Source organism: Oncorhynchus nerka, linkage group LG7 (assembly GCF_034236695.1).
Source record: "Oncorhynchus nerka isolate Pitt River linkage group LG7, Oner_Uvic_2.0, whole genome shotgun sequence".
Lineage (NCBI taxonomy): Eukaryota > Metazoa > Chordata > Actinopteri > Salmoniformes > Salmonidae > Oncorhynchus > Oncorhynchus nerka.
Window position 1 is genome coordinate 49621225 of NC_088402.1, and position 24675 is coordinate 49645899.

Sequence of the window (24675 nt, forward strand, 5' to 3'; positions counted from 1 at the left end):
CAATCTTCATATCGTATTAAAATCATATTGGATGGAAACTTAACATCGAAAGGGGATTTCCTCCCTAAGTTACAGTATTAGGTTCATAAAGTTTTTAATAACATCACCAAATGAAAAGCAATAAGACATGATTTTTCTTTAGATCCCCACTGACCATTTTAAACATTCTTATCTTAGAAATATTTTTACAAAGTTCCCTCTCTGGAGAGTTTTTGGGCGGCAGAATGTCTTTGTAACGAAGACATTCCAATCATGATACTAAAAAACAAGAGAGGGTTCTCTGCTGCATAAGATTTACAATTGGCCTGAGGTGTCATAAAACCGGCCCAGGTCTGGCTAGCTGTCAGCCATTTGCCAAGCTGATCTGAGGCCTTGGATCCTCCACCAGGATAGTCATGACAGCCATCTAAACTATTTGTGGGGAAAAAATAAATAAATGCAGGTACCTTAGAGCATGTTTTAGACCCTTAGGCGGGGCATTGCTGTTTTTGGCTTGTTCACTATCAATCCGAAAGCGTCCATGGGAGGAGTATTTCACAAAAATTACAAACTTACCACATTTGATTGATTAATAGAAAGTAGTCTAGTTTACTGACTTTGGGTATCAGAGACCAGAAAAACATCAGTTTACTCATCTAGAGCTATGCCATAGATAGAACAATGAGACAGATATTTCACCGGATGTATAAATGTGAAGCATCTGGCTGGCATTTTCACTCACTATCAAATGGTGGTGAGAGGCAGTGGGAGAAGATAGTGCGTATATATATTTAGAAAATACATCTCGCTCTACCGGTCAAAAATTTTAGAACACCTACTCTTTCAAGGGATTTTCTTTATTTTAACCATTTGTTTACATTGTAGAATAATAGCAAAGACATCAAAACTATGATAGTAGTATTCAAGTATTTATGCTGCAGTAGTTTGTGTCGGGGGGCTAGGGTCAGTTTGTTAAATCTGGAGTACTTCTCCTGTCTTATGCGGTGTCCTGTGTGAATTTAAGTATGCTCTCTCTAATTCTCTCTTTCTCTCTTTCTTTCTCTCTCTCGGAGGACCTGAGCCCTAGGACCATGCCTCAGGACTACCTGGCATGATGACTCCTTGCTGTCCCCAGTCCACCTGGCCGTGCTGCTGCTCCAGTTTCAACTGTTCTGCCTGCGGCTATGGAATCCTGACCTGTTCACCGGACGTGCTACCTGTCCCAGATCTGCTTTTTTAAACTCTCTAGAGACAGCAGGAGTGGTAGAGATACTCTTAATGATTGGCTATGAAAAGCCAACGGACATTTACTCCTGAGGTGCTGACTTGCTGCACCCTCGACAACTACTGTGATTATTATTATTTGACCATGCTGGTCATTTATGAACATTTGAACATCTTGGCCATGTTCTGTTATAATGTTCTGTTATAATCTCCACCCGGCATAGCCAGAAGAGGACTGGCCACCCCTCATAGCCTGGTTCCTCTCTAGGTTTCTTCCTAGGTTTTGGCCTTTCTAGGGAGTTTTTCCTAGCCACCGTGCTTCTACACCTGCATTGCTTCCTGTTTAGGGTTTTAGGCTGGGTTTCTGTCCAGCACTTTGAGATATCAGCTGATGTACGAAGGGCTATATTAAATACATTTGATTTGATATAACCAATATGGATCCAAAAATCTCAAATTTGGACTCAAATTTCCACTGATCTAATGTCCATTGTTTGGGTTTCTTGGCCCAAGCAAGTCGCTTCTTCTTATTGGTGTCCTTTAGCAGTGGTTTTGTTGCAGCAATTTGACCTTGGAGGCCTGATTCACGCAGTCTCCCCTGAACAGTTGATGTTGAGATGTGTCTGTTACTTGAACTCTGTGAAGCATTTATTTGGGCTGCAATTTCTGAGGCTGGTAATTCTAATTAACTTATCCTCTGCAGAAGAGGTAACTCCGGCTTCCATTCATGTGGCGGTCTTCATGAGAGACAGTTTCATCATAGTGCTTGATGGTTTTTGCGACTGCATTTGAAGATACTTTCAAAGTTCTTGAAATGTTCCGTATTGACTGACCTCCGTGTCTTAAAGTAATGATGGAATGTCGTTTCTCTTTGCATATTTGAGCTGTTCTTGCCATGCATTCCACCTCATGAAGCTGGTTGAGAGAATGTCAAGAGTGTGTAAAGCTCTCATCAAGGCAAAGGGTGGCTATTTGAAGAATCTCAAATATGAAATATATTTGGATTTAACACTTCTTTGGTTACTACATGATTCCATATGTGTTATTTCATAATTTTGATATCTTCACTATTATTCTACAATGTAGAAAATAGTAAAAATAAAGAAAAAGCCTTGAATGACTAGGTGTTCTAAAACTTTTGACCAGTAGTGTATACTGAACAAAAAGTGTTGGTCCCATGTTTCATGAGCTGAAATAAAAGATCCCAGAAATGTTCCATATGCACAAAAAGCGTATCTCTCTCAAATGTTGAGCACAAATTTGGTTACATCCCTGTTAGTGAGCGTTTATCATTTTCCAAGATAATCCATCCAACTGACAGGTGTGGCATATCGAGAAGGTGATTAAATAGCAAGATCATTACACCTTGTGCTGGGGACAATAAAATGTCACTCTAAAATATGCAGTTGTGGCACACAACACAATGCCACAAGTTTTGAAGGAGTGTGCATTTGACTGCAGGAATGTCCACCCGAGCTGTTGCCAGAGATTTTAATGTTAATTTCTCTACCATAAGCCACCTCCAACGTTGCTTTAGAGAATGTGGCAGTACGTCCAACCAGCCTCACAACCGCAGACCATGTGTAATCACGCCAGCCCAGGACCTCTACATTTGGAAAAACAAATTCTGATTGGCTGGGCCTGGCTCCCAAGTGGGTCGGCCTATGTCCTCCCAGGCCCACTCATAGCTGTGCCCCTGCCCAGTCAGGTGAAATCCATAGATCAGGGCCTAATGAAATTGTCAATTGACTGATTATCTTATAAGAACTGTAACTCAGTAAACTCGTTATAAATTGTTGATGTTGAGTTTATATTTTTGTTCAGTTTACATTTGAACAGGGCTGAAAAGCGACTGGTAGCAGGAATATATAAATACTTGGTAACATACTAATGGTAATATATACATATATATATATTTAAACGGGAATAATAGTGACCAGTAGCAGGATAAATACTAATGGTAATGGCAATCAAAGTTGTTGAAATGCAGTAACAGTGCTGTGGATAAAATCACTGTGGAAGCCAAAAAAAAGCCACATTACAACCTGTGCTGTGATAATTGCGCAGTTTGCTCTATAAATCCAGCTAATTCATATGACTTGTGACCGTGATGTATCGGCCCAAAGGCCGAGACAATAAGAAGTAAGACGATAGTGGCAGAATAAATTCAACCACACCTTTGTTTTCTCACAAAACCGGATAGTGACCTCTGTCCAGTGACGTCCACAAAGCATATTGCATGTAACAGACAGTTACATGACCCACAGCATGGTAAAGCAAGTTGATGTTTCAGACATTTTCGTCCCACTAAAGTACTATTGATTTAGAACCACAGATGGATACCGCAAGTGGCAAAGAAGGCAGGAGCTGCCTCCACTATTCTAGCACCATTTCAACATCATCAAATCACCTCTGCTTTGTCTAATACAGTGACAACTAAAAGATACTAAACCATTTTTTGTGCAATCAACGAAAACTAAATATGATGTAGCTGTCCATGGTTCTGATTTGTTTGTGTGCTCGTTCGTGCAAGTAGAAAAACATATTGACTCACACTACTTGTGGAGAAACGCCAATGCCATCCTCTCTTTCATGCTGACCAAACAGTCTCTCACGCTGTCATACAGTACATACTTTTATTTTTTTGTTTTCGTAGGCTACCGGGCTAAAGTGCTTGCTCGCTAGCTTAACTTCCATTTTGATATTTTATTTAGATCAATAAAGAACAAATTCTTATTTACAATGACTGCCTACCCTGGGCAAACCGACGACGCTGGGCCAATTGTGCGCTGCCCTACGGGACTCCCAATCGCGGCCGGTTGTGATACAGCCTGGAATCGAACCAGGGTCTGTAGTGACACCTCAAGCGCTGAGACCGCTGCACCACTCGGGAGCCCCTTCTACATCTAGCTACACGTTGAACTTCCATCCTCTCAGGCCAAGTGCACAACAATGTATTAATTAATGGTTGGATCAGAATTACCGTTATCATCATTGGCCAGTACGGAGAATTAAGTAAAACCACAAGTCCTAATCCTGATCTCCATCCATGGCTAATTGGTCAATTTTATGTGGATGTCTGGCTTCCTTTGTATTTTGTAAAATATTTTTGTATTTATTATGGATCCCCATTAGCTGCTGCCAAAGCAGCAGCTACTCTTCCTGGGGTCCAGCAAAATGAAGGCAGTTTATACAATTTTAAAACATTACAATACATTCACAGATTTCACAACACACTGTGTGCCCTCAGGAACTTACTCCACCACATACAGTGGGGCAAAAAAGTATTTAGTCAGCCACCAATTGTGCAAGTTCTCCCACTTAAAAATATGAGAGAGGCCTGTAATTTTCACCATAGGTACACTTCAACTATGACAGACGAATGAGAAAAAAAATCCAGAAAATCACATTGTAGGATTTTTTAATGGATTTATTTGCAAATTATGGTAGAAAATAAGTATTTGGTCAAGAACAAGTTTATCTCAATACTTTGTTATATACCCTTTGTTGGCAATGACAGAGGTCAAGCGTTTTCTGTAAGTCTTCACAAGGTTTTCACACACTGTTGCTGGTATTTTGGCCCAGTCCTCCATGCAGATCTCCTCTAGAGCAGTGATGTTTTGGGGCTGTTGCTGGGCAACACAGACTTTCAACTCCCTCCAAAGATTTTCTATGGGGTTGAGATCTGGAGACTGGCTAGGCCACTCCAGGACCTTGAAATGCATCTTACGAAGCCACTCCTTCGTTGGCTACACATGTTAATATGGCCTATTTTTAGCACTTTTCTGGGTTGCTTGATTGTTTTTAATGCTTTAACTGGGAAGCTTGTCAGAGGTAGGCTTACTCATGTTATTTACATTGGAGCTGATCATGCAGCTCACCCTGCACTAAGTGGTCTTCCTACTATTGCACACCGCCTCAGTGCTAACAGTGTAACTCTGATTTATAGGCTCATGATTACTGCTTACAATAGCTGTAGGATAAACAGATGTATTCGGTGCAATTAGGGGTATATAAATTAAATTACTTACATTGTGTTTGCCAATGCCCCTAAGATCATGTACATTTGATGCAGCATTATGAAGACTTATTGTCACAATGGTAGGGATTAACTGAGCTGGTCTAGGATCATTTACCAGTCATTGATCCAACGCAGCCTTGAAATGCACGAACAGAGTCCAGGAGCCAAGAAGATTTGGATGGGCTTAGTCATTCCTGTAGAGTATCTTCTGTTTCCAGAAGGTGTCAAAGTTATCAATAAAAGTGACTCCAGCAGAGCTACAGTCTTTTAGCCAGATGTGTAATGCAAGCAGTCTGCTGAATCTTTCACACCCGCGGCCCAACGATGGTACTGGACCTGAAGTTATTGGCCGTTTTATGTAGTCTTTTAATGATAAAATCAGTTCTTTAAAATACATTTTCAAATGTTCCGAGTTAGCCCTCCTTATGTCTTCAGCTCCCGGCATCTGTGGTAGAACAGTCAGAAGCAGCCTTGTTATGTCCTGTACTCGTGCTCCTTCGTAGCACAGGGGTTTTGCCTTGGGGACCGACATGTTTCTCACCATAGAGCTGCCTATGATGACAGCTGGTGGTGTTGAATGGACCGGTCTCTCAGGCAGTCTCACGGTCTGGTGAGGCTGGGAGCTCCGAGAATCTGAACCCGAGGTAGAACCCACTGGAGAGGGAGACAGATCCGAGGTTGCAACGTGCATCCATGAATACACGCCACTGCAGAAATGCAACGTGCACCCAGCTCGAATGCACCGAGTGTGTGTGTGCTGCCATCCTGTTAGAAGGTAACAGATTATTTTATTACAATGGTTAAATTGGATTTTCATTGTGTTCAATGGTGTTATTTGCCCCCTAGTGGCGCTTTCTGGTACTTAGAAAGACGACGCAAACAGGAAGTACAGAATTTGTTTTGCACGCATAGAAGCAGCTACAAACAACGCTACGGTGCAGGTCTTTCAATGTAGTTATTTCTTGTCACGCTTCAGCCTTGGAAAAATATTTGTTTGTAAGTTCGATTCAAGCATTTAGCTAATGATGATAATCTTGTTATTGATAGAGTTGCTTACATATCAATGTTGGTTGCATTTACTCACAAATTGCAATGCCTTTAATGTATGTCGTTAGCTCTATTACTTTGCTCATGCGTCATGCAAACGAATTGTAAAATATACAATACTGTAGTTTTGTTACTGTTTCTAGTGTAATATGCTTTGTTATTCTACATAGATGGTTATACATTATTAGAGTAATGAAAGGAGCCAATTACCATATGGTTAACAATTAGCTATATGGTTTGGCATCATGCCAGATGCATGGTACCTTAGCGCGTGCTTTGTATTTATGCAACTTCAAATGTTTAATGTACAGCTACAGTATGTCGGTGTGAATTGAACACTAAAGTATATTCTTTTCTGTATTTTGCAGTTTCACAACATAAACGTTTACAATATATTCATTCAAGAAAAAGAAAAATCACGCCTTGGGAGTTTTATTGAAGAGTTAGTTGTTAGCTATCTGTCTAGTTTTGCATGGGAACGCAACTCAAGGGCAGAATAGTGTGTCCCTTAGCTTTGAACTAAGTGGAATTACACTCCTGCTGAACTCCGCCCATGTTGAGCTTGCTTTTTGCGTCATCAAAAGTCGACGCTGAACTTTTGACGTGTAGAACGTGTTCGCCATAATAAATGCTGTGCTAAAACAAGTGACAACAAGGTGGCGTTTGTATTCTTATCAACAAATATTGGTGTAGTTAGCAAGTGTTTTGTCGGCATTGTAAAAAAAATAAGGAAGACTTAAAGAGCGAAGGAAAATTGAGCAGAAAAGGGTACGTATTCGCTAGCCAGCCAACAACACTGTTTGGCACACAAGCTGTCTTCCTAGACGGTCTTGTAGCTAGCTCGAGTGCCCACAACGCAGACAGCTGTTTCTGGTGCGGAACAACAACACTGAACTGATTGTAGCTCTTACACAGCGTACGTTCCAACGTTGTACTAGTACTAACTTTTATATAGGGCATATTCATAGCTAGTTGGTAGCGCAGCTAAAATACTCTGCATATGTGAAATATCCCTATCGATGATAGTTAGCTAACTAATGTACAATATGTAGCAAAGTACGGATGACTAACCAGTTCAGTAGTTGGCTAGCTGAATCACTACAAAACACGTGTGTACGTTAGTTTGTCATCATGATGAAGCTAACGTATTAGCTATATATTACAGAGAGTAAGTTAAGTAGCTAGTTGAGGAACGCAACTCCGTTTTCTTATATCGAGCCGGAGTTGAGTTTTGATGACTGGTCGCGGGACTTGCTAGCAACGTCATTGAGTCGCCATCAGTTGATTATTGTAAAAATGTCAATTCTGAAAACGCTTACCTATAGTTTATGTTTGTCCTGTACAACTGCGATCCTTCCGCGGGGTACTGAAATGCATTCTTCTAATAAAAATCGTAGCGAATACAACCGATTTTTGTTGTTGCTTGTACTACGTAAACTGAGATATAATTGGGTCAGTGCTATCACTGTGATATGGACATCGCCAAAGATCCCGGAAGTTTACATTTTAAATGGTACGGTTAGGGACGTCCCAAGGATTCCTGATAGTACGGACCCAATTTAATCGCAGTTTACGTAATACGAGCATGAAGGAAAAGTCGTTTGTGTTAGTTATATTTTTTTATTAGAATTATTTATTTTAGCACTTCGCGGATGGACCGGAGTTGTACAGGACCAACATATGTACACGTAAGGGTTTTCAGAATTGACATTTTTACAATAATCGATTGATGGTGGTGACTCAATGTTGTTGCCAGCAATTCCCGCGACCAGTCACCAAAACTATACTCTGTCTCGATAAAGATAACTAGTAACTAGCTAACATTAATTATACAGGGCAGGCTAACTAGTAGCTACTGCACAATGGCGAATGTTATTGGATGTTTTCTAGCAGAGCCATAAACATGACTATGGTTTCTAGCGTCATGCTCAAGGCCATGACCAAATCACCTGTTGACTGTCCCAAGAACCTGTATAGTTGGATCGGTTCTGAACTGGAGCCAAAATAAAGGTCAATTTTGTGTCACTGTTTGCAACTGGAGAGGAAGTCATGGTTTGTGAGCATCGATGGATCATGCATTAATTATATTTTATTTGAGGAGTAGGCCAAATTAGTAAACTAGTGTTAGGGATTATATGCTAAAAATGCTGTGTTGGTGCATGCAAGAGGAGGGAGTAGGGAATCAATCTAGCTCATATCAACATTTACAATGACAGGCGACTCTCTCCTTTTGCATGCACCAATGCAGGTTTTTATTTTTTTGCATGTTCTCTCTAGACTCCAAGTAAAGTTTAGTTGATGACATGATTTGTTCTGTGTGTCAGGCCAGACCATGGCGTCGGCATCTGCTAGTGTGGATTCCAAGGCAGAGCTGACCTCTCTGCTGGAGCAGTGGGAGAGGGAGCAGCAGGCCAGCACACCGGACCTGGTCAACATCCTGACTAAGTGAGTGTCTGAGTAATACAGGAGGATAATGGTTAGTAACACCAGTGGATATTCTGGGAAGTAACATCACTGAATGTTTTTTATTTTATTTGCGTTCACCTTATTTATTTATGCCACATATTACTTGATGAAGTTTTTTTTTTTAAGTCTCTGAACATTAAGGAATATGTGGTTGTCTGTTTTTGAGTATATCATGGGTTTTCTTTTCCCCTCAGGATTTCAGAGCTGGTGGAGAGGGAGACTGAGGAATATCACAAAGCTGATCCGGATCCTTTTGATGACAGGCACCCTGGTAAGATTATGTATTTATGTTGTATGTAGTCATAACTATAGTATTAGCTATATCAACAGTGATAGTTGTTGACCTTCTGTAGGTTTTTCTAATTCTCCCAACCCCTTGCCACTTAGGGAGAGCGGATCCGGAATGCGTCTTGGGTCAGCTGCTAAAGATCCTATTCAAAAATGATGACTTCATGAATGCTGTAAGACCTGAACTTTTTTAGATGTCTTTTTTCCCTCCACACATTTACAGAATGGTATTTGTTCAAATTTGAATTATTTTAACTCCTGTCTTTTTCTAGCTCGTTAATAGCTATGTGATGACCAGTAGAGAGCTCACCCTCAACACTGCAGCTTGTCGCCTGCTGCAGAATATCATGCCTGGGTTGGAGACTGCTGTGGTCTTTCAGGAGAAGGTAGGCTGTAACCTAAATCTGTGGAGATGCACTTGAACATGTTTGTGTATTTAGTCAGCTATAATATGCAACTGATTCAAATATTCATTAATCATGATGTCTCTGTTTGTGTGTGTACATGACAGGAGGGCATAGTGGAGAGGCTTTTTAAATGGGCCCAGGAGGCGGAGCAGCCCCTGAGAATCTATGCTACAGGCCTGTTGGCTGGAGCAATGGAGAACCAGGACATCGCTGCCAACTACAGGGAGGAGAACTCTGTCGTGGTCAGTGGCAACATCCTACTACTACCTGAGAAGGTTTATCAACATCAACATAAGATCTTGTGTAAATACGGTAATGTGGGTTCAATTGAATTTAGCCCTGTCACCACAAGTGGGTGTCCATCACCAGTATCTGTGAATGATGCTAGATGTCAGTATCTGTGAATGATGCTAGATGCATCCTTCTTTCTTTAGGTGCCTCTGATGCTGCAGCGGCTACGCGAGTTGCAGGCCAAGGACACTGAAAACCGGAAGGGGTTTAAACGGCCCAGTCCCAGGAAGTGCCTGGGGAACCTCTCCTTCCTCTGGATGAGGAGACGGTCGACGGGGGCTTCCAGGACAACCCTTTCCCCCCGGGGAATGAAGGCATTGAGAGGAATGAGAAGGGATCCGATGAGGACCGAGTGGAGATCCACAGCCACGAGTCTTACAGCGAGATCTCCTTCCACCTCAACTACCTTAACCACACCCACAAGACCAGTAGCTGCGCTAACTCCGCTGTCAAAGGACTGATGAAGCCTGTGTCTGCCCCGCCGCCTCTGTCCCACCGGGACTTCCCCGACTGCAGGGAGGAGGGCAGCACTCACCTCAAGAGGAGAACAGAGAGGGAGAATGGACGGAAGGTGAAACAGAAACTGAACTTCTCCCTGCCAGACCCGGAGAGGAACTTCAGCGAGCTGTCCAACAGCAGCTGGTCTGAGATGAGCCCCTGGGTGATTGGGAACAACTATCACCTTTACCCTCTGACCCCAGAGATGGAGCAGAGGCTCATCCTACAGTACCTCACCCCTCTGGGAGAGTACCAGGAGGTTAGTGTCTGCTACATAAACCTACCAGCAGATGTCAGTCTTATCAAACTCCATAACTGCCATAAATGACTGGTAGACAGACGAGTAGTTCTCTGTATAAATTTTTTATTTCTCTGTATTCATTTGCCTTTCAGCTTCTGGCTGTCTTCATGCAGATGGGAGCCTGTGAGCTGCTCATCCATTACATGGACCTGAAGCAGACCAATGATGTACAGCTCACCTTTGAGGCTCTCAAGGTAACATTTCTACAACTGACCTATAATGCATCTCAATTGTTTAAAGAGGAGCATCCCAGCCTTATCCTTAGATTCTCATTCGCTACCTGTAGTATCTAGCCTCCCTGCTCCTGCATAAGAAGTTTGCCGCCCAGTTTGTGGTCCATGGAGGGGTTCAGAAGCTGTTGGAGATCCCCAAGCCTTCCATGGCCGCCACAGGGGTGTCTCTGTGCCTCTACTACCTGGCCTACAACCAGGATGCCATGGAGAGGGTAGGACAAACACACACTGCATAAAAAGGTCAACTGTTGATAAAAGTTGTGACCTGTGGTACATGGGTGTAACATTATTTACTTCCATGTAAATGTGTAAGTCAATACAAACATGCGTTCATGTGTCCCCATTAACTGTGTCTTTGTTACCCCTAGGTGTGTATGCTGCCCCACTCTATCCTGTCTGACGTGGTGAGCTACAGTCTGTGGCTGTTGGAATGTTCCCATGCCTCGGGCTGCTGCCACGCCACCATGTTCTTCTCCATCTCTTTCTCCTTTAGAGCAGTGCTGGAACTCTTCGACAGGCAGGACGGCCTCCGGCGCATAGTCAACCTGGTAGGAGGACCTGTGTGGTTTAGTCATGCTTCTGTTACATCCAGTTGTATCCTAGTGAAATACCAAGTGCTTTTCACTGTCTCCAGAGCAGTTCTCTGAACATCCTCTGTGTTGGAGTGTATTAGACTGCTGTTTATTTTGTATTCTACGGTCTCCAGATCAGCACATTGGAGATCCTGAACCCTGAGGACCAGGGTGCCCTGCTGAGTGATGACCAGATCTTCTCCAGCAGGCAGACGGCCAAGCACACCTGCATGGCCCTGCGCAGGTACTCCGAGGCCCATCTGGCCATCAAGGTGGAGCAGGTCAAGCAGTCCCTGCAGCGGACTGAAGGAGGTGCTCCCATTCACCCACAGCCTTACTACAAGGTAGGAGGAACATGCTGTTCCATGTGTGTTGGGATATGGTGATTGAAATTATCTTGGGTCTTCTTTCAATTAATGAAATTGAATTTCAATTAACTTCCTCAATTGAAATGGATTTTACCGCCATCCCCCTGGAACCCATCATCACAGATTAACTTTGGTGATGGTTTTCCTTCAGTGATGCCTCATTCTCTTTATGTTCCCCAGGCATGTAGTTACACCCACGAGCAGGTGGTGGAGATGATGGAGTTCCTGATTGAGTACGGCCCAGTCAGGCTGTACTGGGAGCCTGCAGAAGTTTTCCATAAGCTCTCCTGTGTGCAGCTTCTCCTGCAGCTCATCTCCATTGCCTGTGACTGGAGGACCTACTACGGCAGGTGAGGACAGAAAATAAACGCATCCTTCCTTCTGATGAGAAGGATGGACTTATTTATCAACTCCATCTGCTCTATATTAAAATTACACCTCTGTTCGTTATGGAGAACATTTCTCACAAATTCAAGTGAACACAAAGTTGTACCCTGTGACTATTTCACCCTGTGTTGGCTTGTCCCCTAGGAGTGACACAGTGCGTTATGCCCTGGACATACTGAGCATCCTGACGGTGGTCCCTAAGACCCAGCTGCTGATGTCGGAGTCTGTGGCCGTGCTGGATGGGGAGGGGGGCAACGCCATCTCCACCGTGGGTATGTTGCACTGCCCTGCCTTATCATTAAAGTTGCACGATATGGGCAAAAGGTCATTGGGACATCTGTGTGTGGGAAGGAGCCACAAGAGGAGAGGGACAACAACTGAATAAACTGTAAAAACACACGTCACATGCAGCTAATTAGCATTTCAAAATATTTCATGCGATATGGATCTCTTGCGATATGAATATTGCACAAGTCAATGTACACTGTACAAAACATTAGGAACACCTTTCTTATATTTAGTTGCACCCCCTATTGCCTTCAGAACAGCCTCAATTCATCGGGGCAAGCACTCTACAAGGTGTCAAGCGTTCCGCAGGGATGCTGGCCCATGTTGACCCCAATGCTTCCCACAGTTGTCAAGTTGGCTGGATGTCCATTGGGTGGTACACTTGATACACATGGGAAACTGAGTGTGAAAAACCCAGCACTGTTGCAGTTCTTGACACAGTTGCCTGGCACCTACTACCATAACCTGTTCAGACACTTAAATCTTTTGTCTTGCCCATTCACCCTCTGATGGTCACACATACACAATCCATGTCTCAATTGTCTAAAGGCTTAAATCCTTCTTGAACCTGTCTCCTCCCCTTCATCTACACCAGTGGTTCCCAAACTTTTTATAGTCCCGTACCCTTTCAAACATTCAACCTCCAGCTGTGTACACCCTCTAGCACCAGGGTTAGCGCACTCTCAAATGTTATTTTTTGCCATCATTGTAAGCCTGCCACAGACGTGGGAAGTGACAGAGCTCTTATAGGACCAGGGCACAGAATAATAATAATTCATAATTTTGCTCTTTTATTTAGCCATCTTACATATAAAACCTTATTTGTTCTTCAAAAATGGTGAATAACTCACCACAGGTTAACGACAAGGGTGTGCTTGAAAGGATGCACATAACTCTGCAATGTTGGGTTGTATTGGAGAGAGTGTCTTAAATCATTTTCCACACAGTCCGTGCCTGTATTTATTTTTCATGCTAGTGAGGGCTGAGAATCCACTCTCACATAGTTGCAAAGGGCATCATTGTCTTAACAGCGAGATTTGCCAAGGGAGTGTGCTCCTGAGCGCAGCCCTATCCAGAAATCTGGCAGTGGAATCTGATTTAAATTCAATTTTCAAAGAAACGCTTGTTGCAATTTCGATGAGGCTCTCTTGTTCAGATATTGGTAAGTGGACTGGAGGCAGGGCATGAAAGGGATAATGAATCCAGTTGTTTGTGTTGTCCGTTTCGGGAAATTACCTGTGTAATTGAGCACCCAGCTCACTCAGGTGCTTTGGTATATCACATTTGACATTGTCCGTAAGCTTGAGTTCATTTACACACAAAAATCATACAATGATGGGAAGACCTGTGTGTTGTCATTGTTAATGCAGACAGAGAAGAGCTCCAACTTCTTCTTAATTATAGCCTCAATTTTGTCCCGCACATTGAATATAGTTGCGGAGAGTCCCTGTAATCCTAGCTTCAGGTCATTCAGGCGAGAATAAACATCACCTAGATAGGCCAGTCGTGTCATGCAAGTGGTGAGACAAGTGTTAATTATTGCCAGTAAAGAGAACTTTAATCTCGTCTCTCAATTTAAAAAAAAACATGTCAATACTTTGCCCCTTGATAACCAGCGCACTTCTGTATGTTGTAAAAGCTTTACATGGTCACTGCCCATATTGCACAATGCAGAAAATACAAGAGAGTTCAGGGGCCTTGCTTTTATAAAGTTAAACATTTTCGCTGAAGTGTCCAAAAAAATCTTTCAAGCTGTCAGGCATTCCCTTGGCAGCAAGAGCCTCGGTGGATGCTGCAGTGTACCCAAGTGGTGTCGGGAGAAACTGCTTGCACGATGCGCGTTACCACTCCACTATGTCTCCTTGTCACGCCTTTTGCTCCATCAGTACAGATACTAACACATCTAACACACCAAAGACCATTTGATGTCACAAAGCTGTCCAGTAACTTTAAAAAATATCCTCTCCTGGTTTGCGGAATTTTATTTTATTTTTGTCAGTGAAACGAGGCTACTCAGGCCGTGGGGGGAAACTCACCCAAATGTATAGCCCTGTTGGAAAATCTAAGTGGACTGTGTGAAAATGTGATTTGCATTTATATTTGGTGTTCCCCACGACGGCATTGCGCGTACCACTTGTTTGGGAATAGCCAATCTACACTGATTTTGAAGGGGATTTAACAAGTGACATTAATAAGGGATCATAGTGTTTACCTGATCAGTCTGTCATGAAAGGAGTAGGTGTTCCTCATTTGGGCTATACACAGAGTGTACAAAAACAAATGCCATGGCTTTCTATTTACACAACCCCATATATCCAGTAGACCAGTACTCTTGGCTTTGCGTTCTAATCTTAATGTTCTGTTGTTCCTCAGGTATGGGTGTAGTCCTGGTGGTGGCAGAGGGAGAGGTGTTTGTGAACGATGCCGAGATTCAGAAGTCTGCTCTGCAGGTGGTCATCAACTGTGTGTGCGCTCCAGATAAACGCATGTCCGGCATCGGCAAGTTCATCTCTGGCACGCCCCTCAGACGTCTACCCCAGACCACCAAGAACAGCGAGAGCGTGCTCACCAAGATGTGGAATGTGGTGCAGTCCAACAACGGCATCAAGGTGAAAATATTTATTTCAGAAATAATCAGAGCTCTTACGCTTGAATGTTTTTGGGCTCTACTGGTCTCATAGTTCTGCCATCTCCCTGTAGGTACTGCTGTCCCTGCTGACGGTGAAGATGCCCATCACAGATGCGGATCAGATTCGGACGCTGGCCTGTAAGGCCCTGGTGGGTCTGTCCCGCTCCAGCTCAGTCAGACAGATTATCAGCAAGCTGCCTCTCTTCAGCAGTGGACACATCCAGCAGCTCATGAAGGAGCCCGTGCTCCAGGACAAACGCAGCGAACACGTCAAGTTCTGCAAGTTTGCGGCAGAGCTAATCAAGCGGGTGTCTGGTAAACCCCTCATGATCGGGACGGATGTCTCCCTGGCCTGGCTGCAGAGGGCAAACGTGGTGGCCCAGTCCAGAATATCCTTTCCTGAGAAGGAGCTACTGCTGTTGATCCGGAACCACCTGGTGGTCAAGGGTCTGCATGACACTGCCACCACACTCACCAAGGAGGCCGACCTCCCCATGGCCATCCTCCCCCACCCATCTTCCTCAGCTTTGCTTCCTGTCGTTGTTCCCCCTGCTTCTCCTGCCCCTGCCCTCCCCCGGACCCCTCGGCTGGCCAATGGGGTCACAGCACGGTTGGTGAGCCACAGCTCTCATCCGTCCGTGCTGTTGTCAGTTCACCCCCAGCCTCGTCCCTCGACGTCGCAACTCCTCATGGTACCTCCGGCCGCCCCTCCCCTGTTGACCCCTCACCAAAGCAACGGCTCTCCCCTGATTGGGCGGATCGTGTTCATGCGAGAGCGCCCGTCGCCGTGCCCCGTGCCTGCCATCTGTAAGAAGCCGCGGGTGCTGAGGCAGAAGTCAGACTACGGTGCCTTCAGCCAGAGTCCAGCCATGAAGAAACAGCTGGACAGACACCTGCCCTCTCCCCCCGCCCTGGACAGCATCATCACAGAGTACCTGAGGGAGCAGCACGCGCGCTGCAAGAACCCCGTTACCACCTGCCCCCCTTCTCCCTCTTCACCCCCCACCAGTGCCCTGAGCCCAAGCAGAGGCGCCAGGCCCCAACCAACTTCACCTCCCGACACACACGCAGGGTTGTCTACCCAAAATACGGAGGGGTGGATGGCGGCTGCTTCGACCGACACCTCATCTTTAGCAGGTATGATTTCTTCCTACTACACTGGGGACTCAGCACAAAGTCCTTGAGTAACCGATGTGAAATGGCTAGCTAGTTAGCGGGGTGCGCGCTAATAGTGTTTCAATCGGTGATGTCACTTGATCTGATACCTTGAAGTAGTTGTTCCCCTTGCTCTGCAAGGGCTGCGGCTTTTGTGGCGTGATGGCTAACGATGCTTTGAGGGTGGCTGTTGTCGATGTGTGCAGAGGGTCCCTGGTTCGAGCCCAGGTAGGGACAGTAGCTACACTGTTACACTTGCCTTTCAGGCTGAGGTGGACCTTGGGTTTTTATATATCAACTCAGCAACAAACAAAAAACATCTCACTGTCAACTGTTTATTTTCAGAAAACTTAACCTGTGTAAATATTTGTATGAACATAACAAGATTCAACAACTGAGACATAAACTGAACAAGTTCCACAGACATGTGACGAACAGAAATGGAATAATGTGTCCCTGAACAAAGGGGGGGGGGGGTCAAAATCTAAAGTAATAGTCAGTATCTGGTGTGGCCAGCAGCTGCATTTAAGTACTGCAGTGCATCTCCTCCTCATGGACTGCACCAGATTTGCCATTTCTTGCTGTGAGATGTTACCCCACTCTTCCACCAAGGCACCTGCAAGTTCCCGGACATGAGGGAGGAGGATTTCTTCCCTGTAACGCAGAGCGTTGCGATTGCCTGCAATGACCACAAGCTCAGTCCAAGGATGTTGTGACACACCAACCCAGACCATGACGGACCCTCCACCTCCAAATCGATCCCGCTCCAGAGTACAGGCTTCGGTGTAACACTAATTCCTTCGACGATAAACACGGATCCGACCATCACCTCTGGTGAGACAAAACTGCGACTCGTCAGTGAAAAGCACTTTTTGCCAGTCCTGTCTGGTCCATCGACTGTGGGTTTGTACCCATAGGCAACATTGTTGCCTGTGGTGTCTGGTGAGGACCTGCCTTGCAACAGGCCTTCAATCCCTCAATCCAGCCTCTCTCAGCCTATTGCGGACAGTCTGAGCACTGATGGAGGGATTGTGCATTCCTGGTGTAACTCGGGCAGTTGTTGTTGCCATCCTGTACCTGTTCCGCAGGTGTGATGTTCGGATGTACCGATCCTGTGCAGGTGTTACAAGTGGTCTGCCACTGCGAGGACGATCAGCTGTCTGTCCTGTCTCCCTGTAGCGCTGTCTTAGGTGTCTCACAATACGGACATTGCAATTTATTGCCCTGGCCATATCTGCAGTCTTCATGGATCCTTGCAGAATGCCTGAGGCACATTCACGCAGATGAGCAGGGACCATGGGCATCTTTCTTTTGATGTTTTTCATTCAGTGGAAAGGTCTCTTTTAGTGTCCTAAGTTTTCATAACTGTGACATTAATTGCCTACCGTCGATAAGCTGCATCCTGTAGCTGTTCCACAGGTGCATGTTCATTAATTGTTTATGGTTCATTGAACAAGCATGGGAGACAGTGTTTAAACCCTACAATGAAGATTTTTGAAAGACAGGGTCCTGATTTTTTTCTTATTCCCCCCCAGGTTCCGACCCATCTCTGTGTTCAGGGAAGCAGACGAGGATGAGAGTGGGTTCATGTGTTGTGCCTTCTCTGCCCGTGAGCGGTTCTTGATGCTGGGGACATGTACGGGCCAGCTCAAACTCTACAATGTGTTCACAGGCCAGGAGGAGGCCAGCTATAGCTGCCACAGCTCTGCCATCACACACCTAGAGCCATCACGGGTCAGTGAGGCACATTTACAAATCAACCTATCTTGTGGGTATCTAAAACATAGTATTTAATTAAACCTATATTCTTGTCTTTTGTCATCAGGATGGCTCTCTGTTGTTGACGTCAGCCTCATGGAGTTATCCTCTGTCTGCACTGTGGGGCATGAAGTCAGTGTTCATCATGAAGTAAGTGTGACTCACATAAGACTAACCTTGGCCCAGTCAATACAGTTGGTTATTGCTTTCCATGGGGATGACTGCTCTACCGTTCCATTTCTATGGTTCATTTTACTGGTTCTGTGTCCTCAGAGCAGGGAGCTGCAGAAAGGGGCTGACAGGTTCTTTAATTATGCACACTAACTGAACTGCCTTAGGGCTGGAATCTTCACTTCATAGAACACAGACAGTGTAGTGGGGCCACAGTTTAACAAAAGCAACATTGGGGTTTTTGTGATTTTAGCTAGAACATCGGTCCCTCATTGCTTAACCAAAATGGCTTTTAAAAAACATTTATTTTCCATTTGTCTTTATTTTTTAGATGTTTGATTTGATCTATATATATATATGCGCGTTTCCCTTTTTCTTTCCAGGCATTCCTTCTTAGATGACCATTATGTGGAGTTCAGTAAACTTTCACAAGACCGAGTCATTGGCACAAAGGAACACATAGCTCACGTAAGTTTTCTTTCTCAACATCTAAAGGTGAAACTGAACAACCATGTATATATACTGAATATACTGAACATTAGGAACACCTTCCTAATATTGAGTTGCACCCCCCCCTGGTTGACTGCAATGCTTCCCACAGTTGTCAAGTAGCCAATTTGTCTGTGCTTTGGTTGGGGGACCATTCTTGATACACACGGGAAATGGTTCAGCGTGGAAAAACCTAGCAGCATTGCCAGGCGTATCGGTTTGTGTCAAGAACTGCATCTACTACCATACACCGTTCAAAGGCGCTTAAATCATGTCTTGCCCATTCACCCTCTGAATGGCATAAACATAATTAATGTCTCAAGGCTTAAAAATCCTTTGTTGAAGTGGATTTAACAAGTGACATCAAGGGATCATAGCTTTCACCTGGTCAGTCTGTCATGGAAAGAGCATGTGTTCTTAATGTTTTCTATACTCTGTGTATAAGCTGAAATCATGACATCGTCTTTGGGTCTCAGATCTACGACATCCAGACAGGGCAGAAGACCCTCACCCTCCACTACCCGGACCTGTCCAACAACTACAAGAGGAACTGTGCAACCTTTAACCCCACCGACGACCTGGTGCTGAACGACGGCGTGCTGTGGGATGTGCGCTCAGCTCAGGCCATCCACAAGTTTGACAAGTTCAACATGAACATCAGCGGAGTGTTCCACCCCAACGGCCTGGAGCTTATTGTCAACACTGAGATTGTATCCTTTACTCACTTACTGTACAATAGTAATAATACATTTTTAAAGAGTATTCCCAATGCTCAGTTGTCGGTACTTCGCCTACACCAGTTGGTCAGATGTTATCAAGCCTCAAAAGTGGCCTCGTGTCAAGATTAGTTTGTCACGTGTCATCTGTTGTGTAGATCCAGTAAAATACCCCAACACCAAATTAATTGGAAAAAATAGTCATTACATTATAGTGAAAGTGATGTGACATTGTGATTTCTTAATGAGCGTGTCGGCAGTGGGACCTGCGGACCTTCCACCTGCTCCACACAGTGCCAGCTCTGGACCAGTGCAGGATCGTCTTCAACAACAACGGCACGGTCATCTACGGAGGTGAGGACTGAACTCACTGCATGATGGGAAATACAGTACTGTATCCTGTGTCAGCGAGATTAATCCAATTTCACCTGCTGAACAGCTAGCACTTTATAGATGTGTGTAAAAAGGTGAGTGCTTGGGGGTTGTGTATTTCTCAAGTATTGGAGGCGCATGTAGAGGTGTGTGTTTGATGCCACACTGCCCCACTGAACCATATGGCCAGGAGGCTGTGCCCTGAGCTGGCAGAGGAGAGCACCAGCTGGTTCACACCACCTCACAGCCAGAGCCACAGGGAGGCCATGATGGATCCACCCACATCCATATCACTCGAGTGTCTCCGTAGCCTGAGCCATGTGGAGGCCAAGATGTTGCCAACCACAGCAGTGGCACTCGAGCAGCAGTATCACTCTTCTCATACAATCTCTTTATCCACCCATACGTACATCCATGCAGTTTGTACGTATGCAACTCGTGTTATTTTGTGATCATGGATCCTCGCATTGCCAAAATTCATTACATTTTCCCCAAATTTAGTTGTATATCTGTCTTTGTTTTTTTTGGTAATCTTTTCACATCTCACTTTTTAATAGAACATTAAAAAATATATATAATAATTGTAATTGGGAGGGGATATACCCGTTTTAATCTAAGTGTTAGCAGTTGATGTTAACTCGCAATAACACAGATTCCAACGCAGATCAGGTAGAGAAGAATGGGTTTATTCAAAGAGGACAAATCATAGATGTTATGCTGAGAGGGAGATGTTCATTCTCCCCTTTCCTCAGTGACTCTCCTCAGTGATTCTCAACACAGAGCAAATGGAGAGGATGTAGTTTTTTTTACCCAACCCTAGCCTGTGGTTGACCAATTGGAATTCCTTGCAATTAAACTGTGACAATGGCCAAATAAGTATCCTATTTCAGGCTTAATGTATAGACAAATTCCTCCCATGTCTCTGACCCATTGCTCATTAATTCCCTATTACAGAAAAAACACTTTCCTTTGATCGTTAGTATTGTATTGACCTTCAGTCCTCTTGACCTTTAGTCCTCTGCATTGTGTATTTACATTTACATTTACATTTAAGTCATTTAGCAGACGCTCTTATCCAGAGCGACTTACAAATTGGTGCGTTCACCTTAAGACATCCAGTGGAACAGCCACTTTACAATAGTGCATCTAAATCTTTTAAGGGGGGTGAGAAGGATTACTTTATCCTATCCTAGGTATTCCTGAAAGAGGTGGGGTTTCAGGTGTCTCCGGAAGGTGGTGATTGACTCCGCTGTCCTGGCGTCGTGAGGGAGTTTGTTCCACCATTGGGGGGCCAGAGCAGCGAACAGTTTTGACTGGGCTGCGCGGGAACTGTACTTCCTCAGTGGTAGGGAGGCGAGCAGGCCAGAGGTGGATGAACGCAGTGCCCTTGTTTGGGTGTAGGGCCTGATCAGAGCCTGGAGGTACTGAGGTGCCGTTCCCCTCACAGCTCCATAGGCAAGCACCATGGTCTTGTAGCGGATGCGAGCTTCAACTGGAAGCCAGTGGAGAGAGCGGAGGAGCGGGGTGACGTGAGAGAACTTGGGAAGGTTGAACACCAGACGGGCTGCGGCGTTCTGGATGAGTTGTAGGGGTTTAATGGCACAGGCAGGGAGCCCAGCCAACAGCGAGTTGCAGTAATCCAGACGGGAGATCACAAGTGCCTGGATTAGGACCTGCGCCGCTTCCTGTGTGAGGCAGGGTCGTACTCTGCGGATGTTGTAGAGCATGAACCTACAGGAACGGGCCACCGCCTTGATGTTAGTTGAGAACGACAGGGTGTTGTCCAGGATCATGCCAAGGTTCTTAGCGCTCTGGGAGGAGGACACAATGGAGTTGTCAACCGTGATGGCGAGATCATGGAACGGGCAGTCCTTCCCCGGGAGGAAGAGCAGCTCCGTCTTGCCGAGGTTCAGCTTGAGGTGGTGATCCGTCATCCACACTGATATGTCTGCCAGACATGCAGAGATGCGATTCGCCACCTGGTCATCAGAAGGGGGAAAGGAGAAGATTAATTGTGTGTCGTCTGCATAGCAATGATAGGAGAGACCATGTGAGGTTATGACAGAGCCAAGTGACTTGGTGTATAGCGAGAATAGGAGAGGGCCTAGAACAGAGCCCTGGGGGACGCCAGTGGTGAGAGCGCGTGGTGAGGAGACAGATTCTCGCCACGCCACCTGGTAGGAGCGACCTGTCAGGTAGGACGCAATCCAAGCGTGGGCCGCGCCGGAGATGCCCAACTCGGAGAGGGTGGAGAGGAGGATCTGATGGTTCACAGTATCGAAGGCAGCCGATAGGTCTAGAAGGATGAGAGCAGAGGAGAGAGAGTTAGCTTTAGCAGTGCGGAGGGCCTCCGTGATACAGAGAAGAGCAGTCTCAGTTGAATGACTAGTCTTGAAACCTGACTGATTTGGATCAAGAAGGTCATTCTGAGAGAGATAGAGATTTAAGAGATTTATCTTTAAAATATTCTTACAGAAGTGAGCATCAGATGGAGACCATGTGATTCTTGAGTTTGCTAAACGAATGGCCTCGATTGATGCAAATGAGCATGATATCATTCTGCTAGGTAGGCGTAGGCTTTAATGTCTAACATTTCATGGAGTGTTTTTGGGGGGAAAGCCTTCACATCTTCAAAGTGTAGACTAGACATGCAAACGCACTGCACACAACACGCACAGACGGGCATTCCTGTGCCGTTTCCAAAAGATGCTGGAAAATACAAATCACAGATGCATTTTATTATGATGAACTTGGGCAAATTAATGTATTTTCTAATTGGTTCACTACATTTAGTTGCTTTCCTACTACGTTTAATACATTCTGGAACATTGTTGAATTCTGTTCTGTCCAGATTCTGAGAGACCCTCTGCATTTTCCGCAATGTGGCCCTATGGTACCAGAATTGAGCAATGCCTATTTTCAAGCAGCATTTTTCAATTCTTTCATTGGAATTCCTATTCACTTTTTTTGCTTTGACTGAATAGAAATGGAATTGACCCCAACTCTGTTACCTAGGGCCATGTGGATGCCATGAAGGCTCTGCCCACACACACACGCACCCACACCACTCTGTTTAGTAGCCAGAACCATGGCATGTGTAAAGGAAACGTAACCCTAATGTTGTTTTTCCAGCGATGCTACAGGCAGATAATGAGGACGATCTATTGGAAATGCAGATGAAGACTCCCTTTGGCTCCTCCTTCAGGACGTTCAACGCCACTGACTACAAACCCATTGGTAAGACTGCTCTAAGACACACTGTCACAACAGTGTCTAGGGCCTTGCATTTATCAGAAGTAGACTAACCTATTTTAAATTGCAACCCAGGCATGACTCAATAGTGGCCCCTGTCCTGACCCACCATCTGGGAAACACTAGTTTTGTAAAACTACAGCTTCATGTGTTGGAAATGGAGTCGGATTAGCTTTTTTCAAATTGACTCTTCACAAAATAGTTTATTCTTCCTGTATCAACTCCTTTCAATATTGTGAAGTCATATGAGAGGTTTATTATTTCCCCCCCCAGCCACCATCGACGTGAAGAGGAATATATTTGACCTCTGCACGGATACTAAGGACTGCTACCTGGCTGTGATCGAGGTCCATCTTCTGTCATCTGTTAGATTACTCGATAAAGCTGAATCACATACCCCACTTTGTTCAGTCAGATATTGAGTTTAGTGGTGGTGGGGCTTAGTACTATTGAGACATACAACTTTTGCCAGACCTTCTGTGTGTTTCCCCTCCAGAACCAAGACTCGGTCAACACAGACACGGTGTGCAGACTGTACGAGGTGGGACGCCAGAGACTGGCTGAGGAGGAGGAGGATGAGGAAGATCAGGTAAAGGACCCAACGTACCCCTTCACAAAGCGCCCCCTCTTGTGTTATGTTGGTTGATAATCCATCAAATAACCAATTGCTAACATTGGCATTGATTATTGGTTGGTTGTGCCAGATTTCTTTTTTTATTGCAAGTAATCCAGCCTAAATATCGAAATATAAGATCTGGTTCTTCTGGGACACTTGTCCCCTATCAGGAGGATGATGATCAAGAGGATGACGATGATGATGAAGATGACTCTGACGACGACATCGACACAGACCCACTGGTTGCCGAGCTGGAAAATGAAAATGGAGGAGAGGACGAGGAAGATGGGAACAATGAATTCTCTCCCTCTGACGATGAAGAGGTAGCTCGTCTGCTTGAGGGGGATGATGACGATGACTCGGATGGGGACCTTGCCCTGGATAACAGTGAGTAACAGTTGTCAGTGTATCCCTCAGCCACGCACTCATCTAGGTACAGCATTGGATGAAGGACCAGGCAGGGTTGAAGTTTGTGGTAACATTGAACTTTAACCTTCTGTCATAAGGGCTAGGATACATAATTAAAAAAAATAATTACATAAAACAGGGGCATTCCACTCTTACCCTATGAGGTCCGGAGCCTGCTGGTTCTCTGTTCTGCTTGATAATTAATTGCACCCACCTGGTGTGCCAGGTTTAAATCAGTCTGTGATTAGAGGGGAACAATGAAAAAACGCCAGTGGAACTAGCTTCGAAGGTCAAGAGTTGAGCTTAAGAGCCATAGACGCCATAGCCATTTATGTTTATTAATAGAATGCAACTTTATTGTCCATCCAGGATGGAAATGTTCCTTTGGCATTTACCGTACGAAGAGGATTGCCAACACATTCACATCGTACACATGAAACCTGTCACTCATGCATACACAAAAACAATTTTAGAATCTCCCTGACTGCCTAGCTTTTATTTTGGTCATTGCTAATTCTCTATATAGGTTCATTTAGGGCTGTTGCGGTGACCAGATTACCGGCAGTCATGGGTCACGACCACAGTAAAATTCCATGTGACCGTTGAGTCATGGTAATCTTCTTTATGAACCCTGGACATGCTTTGGTAGTACCCAACTTGTGAACTACCATCAGGTCCTAATGGCCTGGTACTCAGGGCTCTATTGTTCTTCCATCAGGTCCTAATGACCTGGTACTCA

At 44.8% G+C, this 24675-nt stretch overlaps 1 protein-coding gene and 1 long non-coding RNA gene across 2 annotated transcripts in view; one reads left to right on the forward strand and one right to left on the reverse strand.

The window, feature by feature from the left end:
- Positions 1-4618: 4618 nt before the first annotated feature.
- On the reverse strand, positions 4619-7763 carry LOC135572511 (uncharacterized). Its single transcript, XR_010464362.1, has 2 exons — positions 7591-7763; positions 4619-5989 (listed from the first exon to the last, which is right to left on the reverse strand). It is a non-coding gene; the product is annotated as an uncharacterized LOC135572511 (long non-coding RNA).
- LOC115131829 (DDB1- and CUL4-associated factor 1-like) overlaps positions 6000-24675 on the forward strand; it is a 31404-nt gene continuing 12728 nt past the window's right edge. The window contains 27 exon segments of the mRNA XM_029663841.2: positions 6000-6220; positions 6640-7039; positions 8596-8716; positions 8932-9008; positions 9125-9198; positions 9298-9411; positions 9537-9674; positions 9867-9969; positions 9972-10480; positions 10615-10716; positions 10809-10967; positions 11124-11303; positions 11462-11671; positions 11876-12045; positions 12227-12354; positions 14744-14979; positions 15071-15983; positions 15986-16136; positions 17690-17888; positions 17980-18062; positions 18467-18551; positions 19049-19282; positions 19549-19642; positions 22793-22897; positions 23186-23259; positions 23409-23501; positions 23699-23915. Of these exon segments, the coding sequence (XP_029519701.2) occupies positions 8604-8716; positions 8932-9008; positions 9125-9198; positions 9298-9411; positions 9537-9674; positions 9867-9969; positions 9972-10480; positions 10615-10716; positions 10809-10967; positions 11124-11303; positions 11462-11671; positions 11876-12045; positions 12227-12354; positions 14744-14979; positions 15071-15983; positions 15986-16136; positions 17690-17888; positions 17980-18062; positions 18467-18551; positions 19049-19282; positions 19549-19642; positions 22793-22897; positions 23186-23259; positions 23409-23501; positions 23699-23915 (4561 nt within the window). The 5' untranslated portion in view covers positions 6000-6220; positions 6640-7039; positions 8596-8603.